Below are 16,788 nucleotides of genomic sequence, written 5' to 3'. Positions count from 1 at the left end.
ATAAATAAATACAGTAGGGGAAGAGGTAGTAGTTTGGGCTAAATTATAGATGGGCTATGTACAGGTGCAGTGATCTGTGAGCTGCTCTGACAGCTGGTGCTTAAAGCTAGTGAGGGAGATAAGTGTTTCCAATTTCAGAGATTTTTGTAGTTCGTTCCAGTCGTTGGCAGCAGAGAACTGGAAGAAGAGACGACCAAAGGAGGAGTTGGCTTTAGGGGTGACCAGAGAGATATACCTGTTGGAGCGCGTGCTACAGGTGGGTGCTGCTATGGTGACCAGTGAGCGGAGATAAGGGGGGACTTTACCTAGCAGGGTCTTGTAGATGACCTGGAGCTAATGTGTTTGGCGACGATTATGAAGTGAAGGCCAGCCAACGAGAGCATACAGATCGCAGTGGTGTGTTGTATATGGGGCTTTGGTGACAAAACGGATGGCACTGTGATAGACTGCATCCAGCTTGTTGAGTAAGGTATTGGAGGCTATTTTGTAAATGACATCGCCGAAGTCGAGGATTGGTAGGATGGTCAGTTTTACGAGGGTATGTTTGGCAGCATGAGTGAAGGATGCTTTGTTGCGAAATAGGAAGCCAATTCTAGATTTCACTTTGGATTGGAGATGATTGATGTGAGTCTGGAAGGAGAGTTTACAGTCTAACCAGACACCTAGGTATTTGTAGTTGTCCACAAATTCTAAGTTAGAACCGTCCAGAGAAGTTATGCTGGATGGGCGGGCAGGTGCAGGCAGCGATCGGTTGAAGAGCATGCATTTAGTTTTACTTGTGTTTAGGAGCAGTTGGAGGCCACGGAAGGAGAGTTGAATGGCATTGAAGCTCGTCTGGAGGGTTGTTAACACAGTGTCCAAAGAAGGGCCAGAAGTATACAGAATGGTGTCGTCTGCGTAGAGGTGGATCAGAGATTCACCAGCAGCAAGAGCGACATCATTTATGTATACAGAGAAAAGAGTTGGCCCAAGAATTGAACCCTGTGGTACCCCCATGGAGACTGCCAGAGGTCCAGACAGTAAGCCCTCCGATTTGACACACTGAACTCTGTCAGAGAAGTAGTTGGTGAACCAGGCGACGCAATCGTTTGAGAAACCAAGGCTACTAAGTCTGCCGATGAGGATGTGGTGATTAAGAGAGTCAAAAGCTTTGGCCAGGTCAATGAATACGGCAGCACAGTATTGTTTCTTATCGATGGCGGTTACGATGTCGTTTAGGACCTTGAGCGTGGCTGAGGTGCACCCATGACCAGCTCTGAAACCAGATTGCATAGCGGAGAGGGTGCGGTGGGATTCGAAATAGTCAGTAATCTGTTTGTTGACTTGGCTTTCGAAGAATTAACTACTGGACAAAATACAAACCCTCCAACGTTGGTGTTGAAGGTATCCTACATGAATTGATCAAATATACAGACTGCAAATTCCGATTGGCTATACTTAAAGTCTATAACATCATCCTCAGCTCTGGCATCTTCCCCAATATTTGGAATCAAGGACTGATAACCACAATCCACAAAAGTGGAGACAAATTTGACCCCAATAAATACAGTGGGATATGCGTCAACAGCAACCTTGGGAAAATCCTCTGCATTATCATTAACAGCAGACTTGTATATTTCCTCAGTGAAAACAATGTATTGAACAAATGTCAAATTGGCTTTTTACCAAATTACCGTATGACAGACCAAGTATTCCTTCCTGCACACCATAATTGACAAATACACAAACCAAAACAAAGGCAAAGACTTATAATGCTTTGTTGATTTCAAAAAAGCTTTTGTCTCAATTTGGCATGATGGTCTGCTATACAAATTTGTGGAAGGGGGTGTTGGGGGAAAAGGTTTTGACATTATAAAATCCATGTACACAAACAACAAGTGTGTGGTTAAAATTGACGAAAAAACACCCATTGCTTTCCACAGGGCTGTGGTGTGAGACAGGGATGTAGCTTAAGCCCCACTCTCTTCAACATACAGTACCAGTCAAAAGTTTGGACACATACTGATTAAACTTTTTAAAATTAAAAAAATATATTTTCTAGATTATAGAATAATAGTGAAGACATCAAAACTATGAAATAACATATGGAATCATGTAGTAACCAAAAAATTGTTGAACAAATCAAAATATATTTTAGATTTTAGATTCTTCAAAGTAGCCACCCTTTGCCTTGACAAAATCTTTGCAAACTCTTGGAATTCTCTCAACCAACTTCACCTGGAATGCTTTTCCAACAGTCTTGAAGGAGTTCCCACATAGGCTGAGCACATGTTGGCTGCTTTTCCTTCACTCTGCAGTCCAACTCATCCCAAACCAATTCAATTGGGTTGAGGTCAGGTGACTGTGGAGGCCAGGTCATCTGATGCAGCACTCCATCATTTTCCTTCTTGGTCAAATAGCCCTTACACAGCCCGGAGGTGTGCAGGGTCATTGTCCTGTTGAAAAGCAAATGACAGTCCCACTATGTAACAAAATATGGTGCCGGAGGGGATGGCTGCCGTCTTCTAGGCTCTTAACCAACCATGCTATTTTGTTTGTTTTTCTGCATTGTTCGTAACCTGCTTTGTACATAATGTTGCTGCTACCGTCTCTTATGACTGAAAAGAGCTTTTGGACATCAGAAAAGCAATTACTCACCTAATATTAGACAAAGAGTTTTTCTTCAATGGGTTGGACGGGAGGGATATACCACAGACACCCGACCAGGCCCGTCGTTTGCTGGAGAAGGAAACTTTCGAGATTTTGCAGAAAAAGATCAGGGTGCCTTGTGAGGATCAGGCGACGAGTGGCTAATCTGCCTTTGCCTTCCGTCCTGCTAGCTAACGTTCAATCGCTGAAAAGTACATGGGACGAACTGAAAGCCCATATAACCTACCAACGGGACATTAAAAACTGTAATTTCTTATTATTCACTGAGTTGTGGCTGAACGACAACATTATGAACATACAGCTGGCGGATTATAGACTCTATCGGCAGGAAAGAACAGCAGCCTCAATTCCTGACATTTAATCCAAGTAAAAATTAGGATCACCACTTTATTTTAAGAATGTGAAATGTCAGAATAATAGTGGAGAGAATGATTTATATCAGCTTTTATTTCTTTCATCACATTCCCAGTGGGTCAGAAGTTTACATATACTATATTAGTATTTGGTAGCATTGCCGTAAAATTGTTAAACTTGGGTCAAACGTTTTGGGTAGCCTTCCACAAGCTTCCCACATTAAGTTTGGTGAATTTTGTCCCAATCCTCCAGAGCTGGTGTAACTGAGTCAGGTTTGTAGGCCTCTTTGCTCGCACACACTTTTTCAGTACTGCCCACAAATTTTCTATAGGATTGAGGTCGGGGCTTTATGATGGCCACTCCTATACCTTGACTTTGTTGTCCTTTAAGCCATTTTGTCACAACTTTGGAAGTATGCTTGGGGTCATTTGGAAGAAGCTTTAACTTCCTGACTGACATAATTTTCCTCCCACATGATGCCATCTATTTTGTGAAGTGCACCAGTCTCTCCTGCAGGAAAGCACCCCCACAACATGATGCTGCCACCACCGCGCTTCACGCTTGGGGTGGTGTTTTTCCTCCAAGCATAACGATGGTCATTATGGCCAAACAGTTCTATTTTTGTTTCATCAGACCAGAGGACAGTTCTCCAAAAAGTATGATCTTTGTCCCCATGTGCAGTTGCAAACCGTGGTCTCGCGTTTTTTATGGCGTTTTTGGAGCAGTGGCTTCTTCCTTGCTGAGCGGCCTTTCAGGTTATGTCGATATAGGACTCATTTTACTGTGGATATAGATACTTTTGTACCTGTGTCCTCCAGCATCTTCACAAGGTCCTTTGCTGTTGTTCTGAGATTGATTTGCACTTTTTGCACCAAAGTACGTTCATCTCTAGGAAACAGAACGCGTCTCCTTCCTGAGCGGTACAATGGCTGCATGGTCCCATGGTGTTCATACTTGTGTACTATTGTTTGTACAGATGAATGTGGTACCTTTAGGCATTTGGAAATTGCTCCTAAGGATGAACCAGACTTGTGGAGGCCTACAATTTGTTTTCTGAGGTCTTGGCTGATTTCTTTTGATTTTCCCATCATGTCAAGCAAAGAGGCACTGAGTCTGAAGGTAGGCCTTGAAATACATCCACAGGTACACCTCCAATTGACTCAAATGATGTCAATTAGCCTATCAGAAGCTTCTAAAGCCATGACATTATGTTCTGCTGAATTTTCAGAGCTGTTTAAAGGCACAGTCAACTTAGTGTATGTAAACTTCTGCCCCACTGGAATTGTGATACAGTGAATTATAAATGAAATAATCTGTCTGTAAACAATTGTTGGAAAAATTACTTGTGTCATGCACAAAGTAGATGTCCTAACAGACTTGCCAAAACTATAGTTTGTTAAATTTGTGGAGTGGTTGAAAAACGAGTTTTAATGATTCCAACCTAAGTGTATGTAAACTTCCGACTTCAACTGTAGATAATCTTTGACCTGGATGACAGCGTAAGTCCTTATCCTAGCTTTAGCACCCCACGATGTTAAACAGCAAATATCTCATCCTCTTCATCTTCTCTCTCTATCCCTCCAACCCAGAGACACTACATGCATCCCAAATGACACCCTATTTCCTCTATAGTGCATTACTTTTGACTAGAGTCCCATAGACCCTGGTCAAAAGTAGTGCACTATATAGGGAATAGGGTGCCATTTGAGACACAACCACATTATTAAAACCCAGTGGTCGGTCGGTTGGCCTGTTACAAATATCATCCATTCCTGCAGAAAGTCTTTGTCAGGCTGGGCTTGATGGTCGTCAGGCTCTCCCTGGTTGCGTCCCAAATGGAAATCTGTTCCCTTTATAGTTTGCTGCTTTTGCTCAGGGCCCATAATGCTCTGGTCCAAAGTAGTGTGCTGTATAGATAATAGGGTACTATTTGGGACAGAGCCACAGCCTTTCTGGGGGAGATAAGGTGTCAACTATCTCTCTAGGTGGCTAATAGAGCAAGCCTGTTGTTCTTTCTCTTCTACTCTTAATTTGGGGTATTTGCATAGGGGTAATCTGATATGGTCATTCACTGTGGCTGCAGTCCAAATTCATTTCCACACAGCTTCTGTCACAGGAGGCTCCAACAGGGAGCTTCTGATCTAGCAGTCTACTCTCTGTCGCTCTCTCTGATTCTCATTCTTTATTGTATATCTGCACTGAGACATTCAAGACAGAGAGAAACATTGGAAGATTATAATTGTTATGCCTCCATGAACATAAATATAATGGTGTCTGTCTCTCTGTCTACATTATACAGACAAACTCATTCCATGGAAGGCCATATGTGTCTGTGGGTTTTTTGCTATTCCCTTGTCCTTGATTGATGAATTAAGGTCACTGATTAGTAAGGAACTCCCCTCACCTGGTTTTCTAGGTCTTCATTTAAAGGAAAACCAAAAACCAGCAGACACTAGGCCCTCCATGGAATGAGTTTGACAGCCCTGCTATACAGCTTACTTTATGTGCTGTATGTTTATTCGTTTTAAGTGGATATGAAGATTCCTTTTTGTTTAGAGGGTCTAGGGGCATCTGACCAATGGCTCTCTCTGTCCCTGGAGAAAATGTTAGTATAGTTGAAGCTAAAATCTGGGTTCTCCACTTGATTTGGCAGTGACACGCACACACACATGCAGACACAAGCAGTGACACAAGTAAACACACACACAGAGCCTCTTGGACAGCTATGGGTCATCAGTAGGTCAGCTCGATGTGATTCTTGTCTGGAGTTAACGACCCCCCCCCATCTTACTTTCAAATTGGACAGATCACACATCCATGCTTCTCTCTGTGTACTCTAGTCTGGTGCATATCTGACTATCTGTAAACTGATGGGGGGGATTAAATAATTTATGGAATAAATTGTTTATGAAATCATGAACTGGACCGATGCTACTAGATATTCCTCAGTCGTTTAGAGAGTGGACGATAACGATTGTCATTGGCATCCTTTTCCCTACATAGTACACTACTTTTTACCAGGGCCCATAGGGTGCCATTTGGGACCTTGAGAGCTGAAGTCTTTTCTCACTGGTAATTAACTGATAAATTGACGTCAACAACAAGCCAGGAATTCTGATATGATCCCTCGATCTGCCAGTGAAAGGCCTTACTGAATGAGAATTGACAAAGAACAAAACAATAGACAATAGCTTTTGCATTATGTTTTAAGAGAAAACGAAGAAGAGCAAAGTATGCTTTTAACCACTCCTGTATGTGAAAACCTAAACTAGCCAGTCTCCCATGGAGCCATATAGAGATATCCCTATCAGGCATGGAAGATGACAACCCTCCCACTCTCCCCAATCATACTTAATCAATGAAGCTGATCTTTGCATATAGCTGCTTGCTGGGTGATTAAGCCAAGTCTCAACACAGAGGGATTGTGAGGGAGGGAGTGTGAGGGAAGGAGGGATTGTGAGGGAGGGAGCGTGACGGAGGGAGGGAATGTGAGGGAGGGAGGGAGGGTGGAGAAAAAGCCATCCAGATGGGGAGGAGAAGAGGACGACCTCCCACTGTTACACCCAACTCCCAATGCCACTGTCATTTCCATCTCTACTGCTTAGTGTTCCAATACACAGAGAGGGACCTCATACTGCTACGGACAGAGGATTCACAGGTAATTGTTTGTTATCTATAGCCTGCATCTTACAATGCTGCTCTGTTCTATTCAGGTGTGATGTATGACATTAACCGAGGTAGGAGAAGAAACAATGAGTGTGATGTGTGTCATTAACCGAGGTAGAAGAAGAAACAATGAGTGTGATGTGTGACATTAACCGAGGTAGAAGAAGAGACAATGAGTGTGATGTGTGTCATTAACCGAGGTAGAAGAAGAGACAATGAGTGTGATGTGTGTCATTAACCGAGGTAGAAGAAGAGACAAATGTAGTTATGAAAGTTCAATCAGCAAGGCTGGTCTGAATTGATTGTCATTTCATTCATCTAGTAAACTCTATTATTCACATCGGTTCCTATCTCACTCATCAGCAAAGCAGGTTTTTATAAGCTAGTGTCTATCACGTTACCTCATCACCATAGCTGGTATTTATAGGGTAGCGGTTATGTTACCGCATCAGCATAGCAGATATGGTAATGTTTTTAACGTTACCTCATCAGCATAGCAGATATGGTAATGTTTTTAACGTTACCTCATCAGCATAGCAGATATGGTAATGTTTTTAACGTTACCTCATCAGCAAAGATATTGGTATGGTAGTGTTTATAATGTTACGTCTCTCCTCTTCACCATTAGCAAGCGGAGGGAATGTCATTCACCTATTAACTTCAGCCAATGAGCATGGGACACTAAGGCATTTCCATCAAGCTTGCTGATTAACCTATGGGTTCACTTGTGCAATAATCACTTCCCTGTCTGTCAACCAATGGGCATCAGTCTAGGGGTGTATTTATGTCAACTCACCCCTTGTCTCTCACTTGATTTTGCAGCAATTGTCTTCCAACGACCTTTCACCTCCCCACCACCACCAGCATAATAACCTGAAGGCCTGTCATCGGAACCCCGTTCTCCAAGCGGGGGAGTTTCGATGCCAACTGCCCAGCAAAGGGCAACCTGTCATCAGCATCTGGCTGTGAGGAGAATTTCTCAGAGACGAGGCCTACCCCAAACTATTCAATACAATTCCATATTGTATTTTGTCTGTTGTCATTCAGTTAAGCCTGTACTCGATTGAACAAAAATCCTGGTCGCAAACAGCTTAGTAGGAAGGTAAGGGGGGCACAGAGAGAGAGAGCGAGCGAGAGAGAGAAAGAGAGAGAGAGAGAGAGAGGGGGATAGCAGGGAAATGAGACAGTTTATGTGGTTGTCTTACATCTGTGTGACAATGGATCCAACTTTTCATTATTTTTGTTAACAGGACTTTTGTTAATACTACCATAGACAATGGGTTAGAGAAGTGAGATATGGTTTGCAGGCCGAACGGTATGTTCTGTATGTGTTCGGAACTCGATACTGTGAAGTAGGCAGGCCGTTAGCAATTCCCGCTACATTCCGGCTAAACCTAACCATGATCCCTGAGTGCCTTTCCCTGGACCCTTTTATACATTGTGGAATAATAGTGAAGACATCAAAACTTGTAGTAACCAAAAAAGTCCTAAACAAATCTAAATATATATTTGATTTTAGATTCTTCAAAGTAGCCACCCTTTGCCTTGATGACAGCTTTGCACATTCTTGGCATTCTCTCAACCAGATTGTGGGCTGCTTTTCCTTCACTGTGTGGTCCAACTCATCCCAAACCATCTCAATTGGGTTGAGGTTGGGTGATTGTTGAGGCCAGGACATTGGATGCAGCACTCTACTTCTTGGTCAAATAGCCCTTACACAGCCCGGAGGTGTGTTGGGTCATTGTCCTGTTGAAAAACAAATGATAGTCCCACTAAGCGCAAACCAGATGGGATGGTGTATCGCTGCAGAATGCTGTGGTAGCCATGCTGGTTAAGTGTGCCTTGAAATCTAAGTAAATCACAGATAGTGTCACCAGAAAAGCACCCCCACTCCATCACACCACCTCCTCCATGCTACACGTTGGGAGCTACGCATGCGGAGATCATCCGTTCACCTACTCTGCGTCTAACAAAGACATGGTGTCTGGAACCAAAAATCTCCAATTTGGACTCATCAGACCAAAGGACAGATTTACAGTGGTCTAATGTACCTTTGCTCATGTTTCTTGGCCCAAGCAGGTCTCTTCTTCTTATTGGTGTCCTTTAGTAGTGGTTTCTTTGCAGCAATTCAACCATGAAGGCTTGATTCATGCAGTTTTCGCTGAACAGTTGATGTTGACATGTGTCTGTTACTTAAACTCTGTAAAGCATTTATTTGGGTTGCAATTTCTGAGGCTGGTAACTAATGAACTTGTCCTCTGCAGCAGAGGTAACTCTGGGTCTTCCTTTCCTGTGGCGGTACTCATGAGAAGCAGTTTCATCATGGCGCTTGATGGTTTTTGCGACTGCACTTGAAGAAATGTTCAAAGTTCTTGAAATTTTTCATATTGACTGACCTTCATGTTTTAACCCTTGTGTTGTCTTAAAGGTCAAAAATTACCCGCCACTATGTTTAACAGCAGAGAAACCCCCTCAACATTAGAACAAGTGGCACATTGCCTTTGTTCATATTTTCATGAAGCTGTACACCACCAGGGTACAAAGATTGTCTTAGGGTCATTTTTGTTCAGGCAGTTATAAATCATTTACACACCACAAAAACCACGAAGACACAGACACACATACACACACACACAATGAGAAATTGAGATTATGTGTGCTACTGATTGAGCTAAAACTTTCTTGTGCATGTGCAGCATCTCCCCCCACGACCACACACATGACTCAAGTTCACAGACAAAACAACATTTCAGACAAAATAAACATTTCTTGAAAGCATTGTTTAATAATGGGGAATGCAGTCAGAGGCTATAAAGGTGCTGCATATAACAGTCCCCCCAGTTCTCTCAGTTCTCTCTTTGCTTAAGCCATGACTGCACGTTTCAGTGCCCAACAGGTCGTAGATCTGATTTTTTCAGTGGATGAGCAACTGGTTCCATTCAGAGGTCAATCGTTTTTTCCATATCTGTAATCTAAGTGATTTTCACTGTTAATTGTATTATGTATTGCTGTATTATCATTGATTTATGTGATTGTTTTCTGTGACACTGATACTAATTACTCATAATCTCTTTTGTCAAAATGTCGTATTTGCCCAGCAAGCCAGCAAAGTATGGCATCAAGATATGGGTGGCCTGTGACACACAATCCAGCTACGCTTGGAAGGTACAAGTCTTCACAGGGAAGCCGACCAGTGGAGGCCCGGAGAAGAACCAGGGGATGTGTGTTGTGCTTGATGTGACAGGTGGACTGAGGGGGCACAATATCACGTGTGACAATTTCTTCACCTCTTATGAACTCAGTCAGCAGCTCCTGAAGAGGAAGATCACCATGGTTGGCACAGTTAGAAAGAACATGCCTGAGCTCCCCCCTGCACTCCTCACAACAAGGGGGAGAGAGGCCTTCTCATCAAAGTAAGCCTTCGCCGTACCTCCCAAATAGGAACAAGAATGGTCCTCCTGAGCACACTGCACAAAACGGCTGAGATCAGTGATCATGAGGACAGGAAGCCAGTCATCCTCCTGGACTACAACCACAACAAAGGAGGCGTGTACAACTTGGACAAGGTGATTGGAACTTACAGCTGCAGGTGGATGACTGCACGCTGGCCCCTGGTCATCTTCCATATCATCATTGATGTGTCCTCATACAATGCCTTCGTGATATGAAACAAGATCAATACTACCTGGATGCCTGATATGCGGAACAAGAGGAGGGTGTTCCTGGAGCAGCTGGGAAAGGCACTTGTAACCCCACACATTCAAAGAAGGGAGTGCCTCCCCTGCACAGCAGCCTCTGCAGGGCTTGTGAAAGCTGTTCAGGGGCTGAATCTTGTACTGATCCACGTGAGGCTGCAGCTGGGGCAGGAAAGAGGAGGAGATGCCAATTCTGACCCCCAAAGGACTGTAAAACAAATACTATGTGCTGCACATGTGAGAAATACATCTGCAAAGTCCATCCACACACACTTGTATACTTTCCTACATGTGCTAATTAGAGTTGATTGATTTATGTTCTTCACATTTTTCTTTTGTATCTAGTATCTAATTTTATTGTTATGTATTGTTGCTGTTTATACACCTTGTGGGTTCAAAAAATGGGAGAAGACTAGTATTTTGTAGTTGAGTTACTTATTGTACAGTATATACTAATGTATCACTATGTTGCCAAAAAAGTTCAAGACTGTTATTGTTTCCCTTCAATAAAATGCATTGAAAACTACTGTTTGCACATTTCTGTTACTTTGTTAGGCTACACAAGTGCTATCTCTTGCAAAAAAAAATATTTAGCAGTATCTTTAGCAATAATAATAATAAACCTCTACTTAAGTAAAGAAATAATTATGACAGGTGTGTTATAATACAAATTAGTGGTGTCCACTGATTAAATGCAGTCTTTATGCATTGTGAAGAGGGAAAACCCAGATATTCACAAAGTTTGTGATGAATGACATGTTGTTTCTTCATGCAAAATAGATTTAGGGTTTAAAATTCAATTTAGCCTCTTTATTTTAGGGGTTTAGTGAAGGCGGGTTATTTTTTACCCTGAGGACAAGGGGAGTAAACCGAATGCTAAGACTACACAAGGGTTAAAGTAATGATGGACTACTGTTTCTCTTTGCTTATTTCAGCTGTTCTTGCCATAATATGGACTTGGTCTTTTACCAAATAAAGTTATCTTCTGTTTACCACGCCTACCTTGTCACATCACAACTGATTGGCTCAAACGCATTAATAAGGAAAGAAATTCCACTATTTAAATTTTAACAAGTCACACCTGGTAATCGAAATGCATTCCAGGTGACTACCTCATAAAGCTGGTTGAGAGAATCCAAGAGTGTGCAAAGCTGCCATCAAGGCAAAGGGTGGCTACTTTGAAGAATCTCAAATATAACATGTATTTTGATTTGTTTAATAAAACTGTTTTGGTTACTACATAATTCCGTATGTGTTATTTCATAGTTTTAATGTCTTCACTATTATTCTACAATGTAGAAAATAGTAAAAAAATTAAGAAAAACCCTTGAATGAGTAGGTGTGTCCAAACTTTTGACTAGTACTGTATATATTCCGTTGATGAATACCAGGGAAATAGTTTCATGGAGGTAAAATATTTATTATGTGAACAGCACAAACTTCCTCATAAATCAAAACAAATGTTTTCAGGTAGCAGGGCTGGCATTTATGCAAGCCAAGCTGAGCAGGAGAGAGAGAGAGGATGGGAGACAAAGAGACAGAGAGAGAAAGTGAGGATGGGAGAGTGAGGATGGGAGAGAGAGATGAGAGAGAGATTAGGAGAGAGAGATCCTAGCCACACTGTTGCCTCTCTCCATTCGATGGTGTTGGGATTTTGGATCAGATTAAATTCTTACTTTATTGTTTGCCCTCACCTTGTCTGCACTTTTTTTATTCTTTCTTTGTCAATGGAACAGATTCATCTAAAATATTGCTGGTTTATTGGTATTGAAAGCACTTAACAACAAATACACAGAGACCCAAAATGTCTGCGCAGTTTCTCAAGCTGCTGTTGTATGCTAATGGGTGGCAGTGCATCTGTGTCTGAGGGTGTTTCTGCACCCACTGCCACCCATTAGCCTACAACAGCAGCTTGAGAAACCATGCGTACATGGGTCTCCATGCAGGAATTATGGAAATATGTTCATATGTCTGCAGACTGCCATCCCTAACCACCAATCCAAATCCTGACACACTCCCAGCCCCAACATATTCTGAGTTTGCTTAACTGCTAACTGAAAAATGTTGACAGCCACACGTGATGCGCATGCTGGGTAATGGCCTGGTTTGCATCCCAAATGGCACCCTATTCCCTTTATAGTTCCCTACATTGAACAGAGCCCTATGGGCCCTGGTCAAAATAATGCACTATATAGGGAATAGGGTGCCATTTTGGATGCAACACTGGCCGTCACAGACAGACACGGACAGCGCATGTAATCGTCCTTATAACACCGCGTCCTGGAGAGGTGAACTAAATGACATGCCATCCAAAAGACCAACCGGCTATCCAGTTTAACTATACATCTACTCTGGGGATGAAGTTTGATGTTTCAGGGTCTTTTCTTCTCTGGGGATTGTTTTAACATGGACGGCTGGATGGCTGTCAGCAGGCGTCCCAAATGGCACCCTATTTCCTATTTCCAACATAGGGCAGTGCTTTTGACCAGGGCCCTAGTGCACTATATAGGGAATAGCTTGCGATTTGGGACTATTTCTCTGTGAATGAGAGCGGGGGACTCTGTCTCGCCCGGAGAGTGCCTTGAAAAGGCAGGTAATTAAAGAGTGCTGGTGTGCAAATGACAAACTCCCGTTATGACACACAGACAGGGCTAGAAATAGTTTTTTTTTGCTGAGAAGACAGGTATTGCTAGCTCAGCTGGCTCCTTGTAGATTTGGATTCATTCAGTTGTCTCTGCTCTGGTCCTAAATAATTATTTATTTGTAAAAAAAACTGTGTTTGTGTTTTTTTGGGGCTGTAGTTTACTGTCATTCTTGGAGAGTGTGTCAGGGGTCTGGTGACTGACATTTACACAACAGAGGTCAAATGAATGACCAACCAATTGGTTGCGTTCCAGGCCGACTACATTACAGACTTGCATTGCATCAACCAATGGTTGTGCACAAAGCCATTGCCTACGCTGTCGGGCATCAGATTGGTATATTATATTATGTTGTGAGAGCTGGCATGCGTCTGCAATGTAGTCAGCCTGGAACGCGACCGCTATGTACTGACTGAACTAAGATGGGAGAATTCTGGATCTGGTTTTATATGGTGCTTCTGGACCATGGTGCTTCCAATACCAACGAATGTGAGATCTATTATTGTATGCAGTACATCCCACAACCTGAATGTAATATGATATAATTCTAGGAGTTCTAAGGCTTCTGTGTATATATATTTTTTGTTTATGTCTAATTCTCTATCATCACCCTTCCTAGATCCTCAGTAAGAACATTATAGAAGAGGAGGTTGGGTTCCTCTACTTATCCCATCAGGTCACATAAAAATAATCCAGTACCATTATCGCTTTCCTCAGCAGAGCCGTATCATTGTAAATACTTCAGTAAAGACAGAGTCTTGGTTGTGGTCAGCCCTGAAGCATGCTGTCAATAAAATGTGGTCCGCTCACCAAAACCAGCTCTTTGGTCCTTGATTGATGCAGGTGGCTTGCTTTATTACTATGGAAATAAGTATTTTTTTGTCCAGTAAATGCTTTATAAACAGATGCCAAATACATGGCCTGGTCTTTCAAAGCATTTACTGCTGCTTCTGTCTTTCAGGTGTTCAGTGTATTCTAAAAAGAACCTGTGCAAATGGCAGGCCTTTCTGAAACAAAATGATGTTGAACCAACGTGAAATATACTTTGAATTGATGTCTGTGCCCATTGTGTTCTTACTAGTTTTGGGTGTCGGTGCTCTTTAAAATTAGTTATTGAATATAGTATTCTATAAGAGGTGTCTGTACTTAAGCAGCAGAAAATGTTAGGTGTCAGAACTCAGTACTGGTGTGTACTGGCCCAATTCAAGAACTGGTTCCAGGTCAAGCTAAATGCATGTGTGTCTTGGATCCTTAGCACTGTCACGAGCCTGCCTGCCACTTTGTACCTCCTGGGCTCTGATCTGGTTATGATCTTTTGCCTGTCCACGACCATTCTCTTGCCTATTCCCTTTGGATTTATTAAACATCTTAAACTTCAACCATCTGCCTCCTGTGTCTGCATTTGGGTCTCGCCTAGTGTCATGATAAGCACAAGCTATAAGGAGTCAAGAATGGCAGGTAATGTAGTTCAGGAAGTGATTAATTTCCATAATTCCTGGAGAATCAAAATGTGTGAGGAAATTGAAGTCAAAACTCATTCCTCTCCAACATATTGATCAGGTAAACTGGTTAACTGAAAATGTAGTCCTGGGAACAAGAGCAGCATTACATAAGGAGCTTACAGTGGTTTGACAGTGTTAGATTGCGTTAGATAACTAATAATAGTTTGACCCTTTTCATTTTCCAAAACGCACAGAATTACGAGATGAGCCCCGACTAGCCCATGTAGACCCGAGTGTACTGTACGTACCACAGGGAAAACACCTCTGACCACAAGAACAAAAGTCTCCTTTGGATAATTGCCAGCAAAAGCTAACGGGTAGAGAGGCAAAGGGAGGGCAGGAGCAATATCTTCTAGCCAGAGACAGAGAGAGGAATAGAGAGAGAGAAAGTGTCAAGGGTACTCAAGGAAGCAGGAGGGGATAGTCAGGCGCAAGAGACTAATATCCGTGAACACACGTTTAATAGGCACAATCCACAACTGCCAAAAACAGGTAAGGCAGGGCAACAATACAAATAACGGAACGAGCCCGAAAACAGAGTAGGGGCGCAGCCCAAAACTCGCAGCCTTACAAACACAAAGGCAGAGGGAAAAAACACCTAACCCCAGCCTAACAAACCTGACGAAAACAATCACGCACAAACCCAAACCTAAATAGAAAGACTAAATACCCCCCCCACTAATGAACTAACACAATACAGGTGCAAACCTAAACTAGACCTAACCAAAAGAAAATGAACAGAGGATCGGTGGCAGCTAGTAGGCCGGCGACGACGACTGCCGAGCGCCGCCCGAACGAGGAGAGGCGCCACCTTCAGTCGACGTTGTGACAGTACCCCCCCGATGCGCGACTCCCGCAGCGTGCCGACGGGGGCCTCGAGGACGACCCAGAGGGCGAGGCGCAGGGCGATGCGGATGGAGGCTATGGAACTCCTGCATCAGTGATGGGTCCAAGATGTCCTCCACCGGTACCCAGCACCTCTCCTCCGGACCGTACCCCTCCCAGTCCCCGAGGTACTGCAGGCCCCTTACCCGGCGCCTGGAGTCCAAGATGGACCGGACTGTGTACGCCGGGGCCCCCCCGATGTCCAGGGGGGCAGAGGGACCTCCTGTACCTCAGCGTCCTGCAGTGGACCAGCTACCACTGGCCTGAGGAGAGACACATGAAACGAGGGGTTAATACGATAATAAGAGGGAAGCTGTAACCTGTAACACACCTCCTTTATTCTCCTCAGGACTTTAAATGGCCCCACAAACCGCAGACCCAGTTTCCGGCAGGGCAGGCGGAGGGGCAGGTTCCGGGTTGAGAGCCAGACTCTCTCCCCCGGGGTAAACACGGGGGCCTCACAGCGGCGGCGGTCAGCGCTCTCCTTTTGTCATCCCCTGGCCCGTTCAAGGGATTCCTGAATGGCGTTCCATGTCTCCTTAGAGCGCTGGACCCAGTCCTCCACCGCAGGGGTCTCCGTCAGGCTCTGATGCCAGGGCACCAGGACCGGCTGGTAACCCAACACACACTGAAAAGGCAACAGGTTGGTAGAGGAGAGGCGGAAAGAGTTCTGCGCCATCTCGGCCAATTGCATGAACTTCCCCCACTCCCCTGGCCGGTCCCAGCAATAGGACCGCAGAAACCTGCCCACATCCTGATTAATCCTCTCTACCTGCCCATTACTCTCGTGGTGAAAACCTGAGGTCAAACTGACCGAAACCCCCAGTCGCTCCATGAACACCCGCCACACCCGGGACGTGATCTGGGGGCCTCGATCAGAGACGAAGTCCTCAGGCACCCCGTAGTGCCGGAAGACGTGGGTGAACAGGGCCTCCGCCGTCTGCAGGGCCGTAGGAAGACCGGGTAAAGGGAGCAGACGGCAGGACTTAGAGAACCGATCCACAACGACCAGGATTGTGGTTTTCCCCTGAGACGGCGGGAGGTCTGTGAGGAAATCCACTGACAGGTGGGACCATGGTCGCTGTGGAACTGGGAGGGGCTGTAATTTCCCTCTAGACAGGTGCCTAGGAGCCTTACACTGAGCGCACACCGAACAGGAGGAGACATAGCGCCTCACGTCCTTCACCAAGGTGGGCCACCAGTATTTCCCACTAAGACCCCACACCGTCCGCTCAATCCCTGGATGACCCGAGGAGGGTAGCGTGTGTGCCCACCGAATCAACCGATCGCGGACACCGAGCGGGATGTTCTTACGACCCACGGGACATTGAGGGGGAGTAGGTTCCACCTGTAGCGCCTGCTCGATGTCCGCATCCACCTCCCAGACCACCGGTG

General features: G+C 44.3%; 1 protein-coding gene across 1 annotated transcript in view; it reads right to left on the bottom strand.

The window, feature by feature from the left end:
- Positions 1-16,072, bottom strand: part of LOC115161785 (vegetative cell wall protein gp1-like) — a 79,879-nt gene extending 63,807 nt beyond the window's left edge. Inside the window, exon 1 of the mRNA XM_029712565.1 lies at positions 15,947-16,072. Coding sequence (XP_029568425.1) covers positions 15,947-16,072 — 126 coding nt within the window. The remainder of the gene's footprint in view (positions 1-15,946) is intronic.
- Positions 16,073-16,788: the final 716 nt, after the last annotated feature.

This window comes from Salmo trutta, chromosome 25 (genome assembly GCF_901001165.1).
Source record: "Salmo trutta chromosome 25, fSalTru1.1, whole genome shotgun sequence".
NCBI classification, from domain to species: Eukaryota; Metazoa; Chordata; class Actinopteri; order Salmoniformes; family Salmonidae; genus Salmo; species Salmo trutta.
Note: the sequence above shows the minus strand (reverse complement) of the source record. Positions and strands in the feature narration are given on the sequence as shown.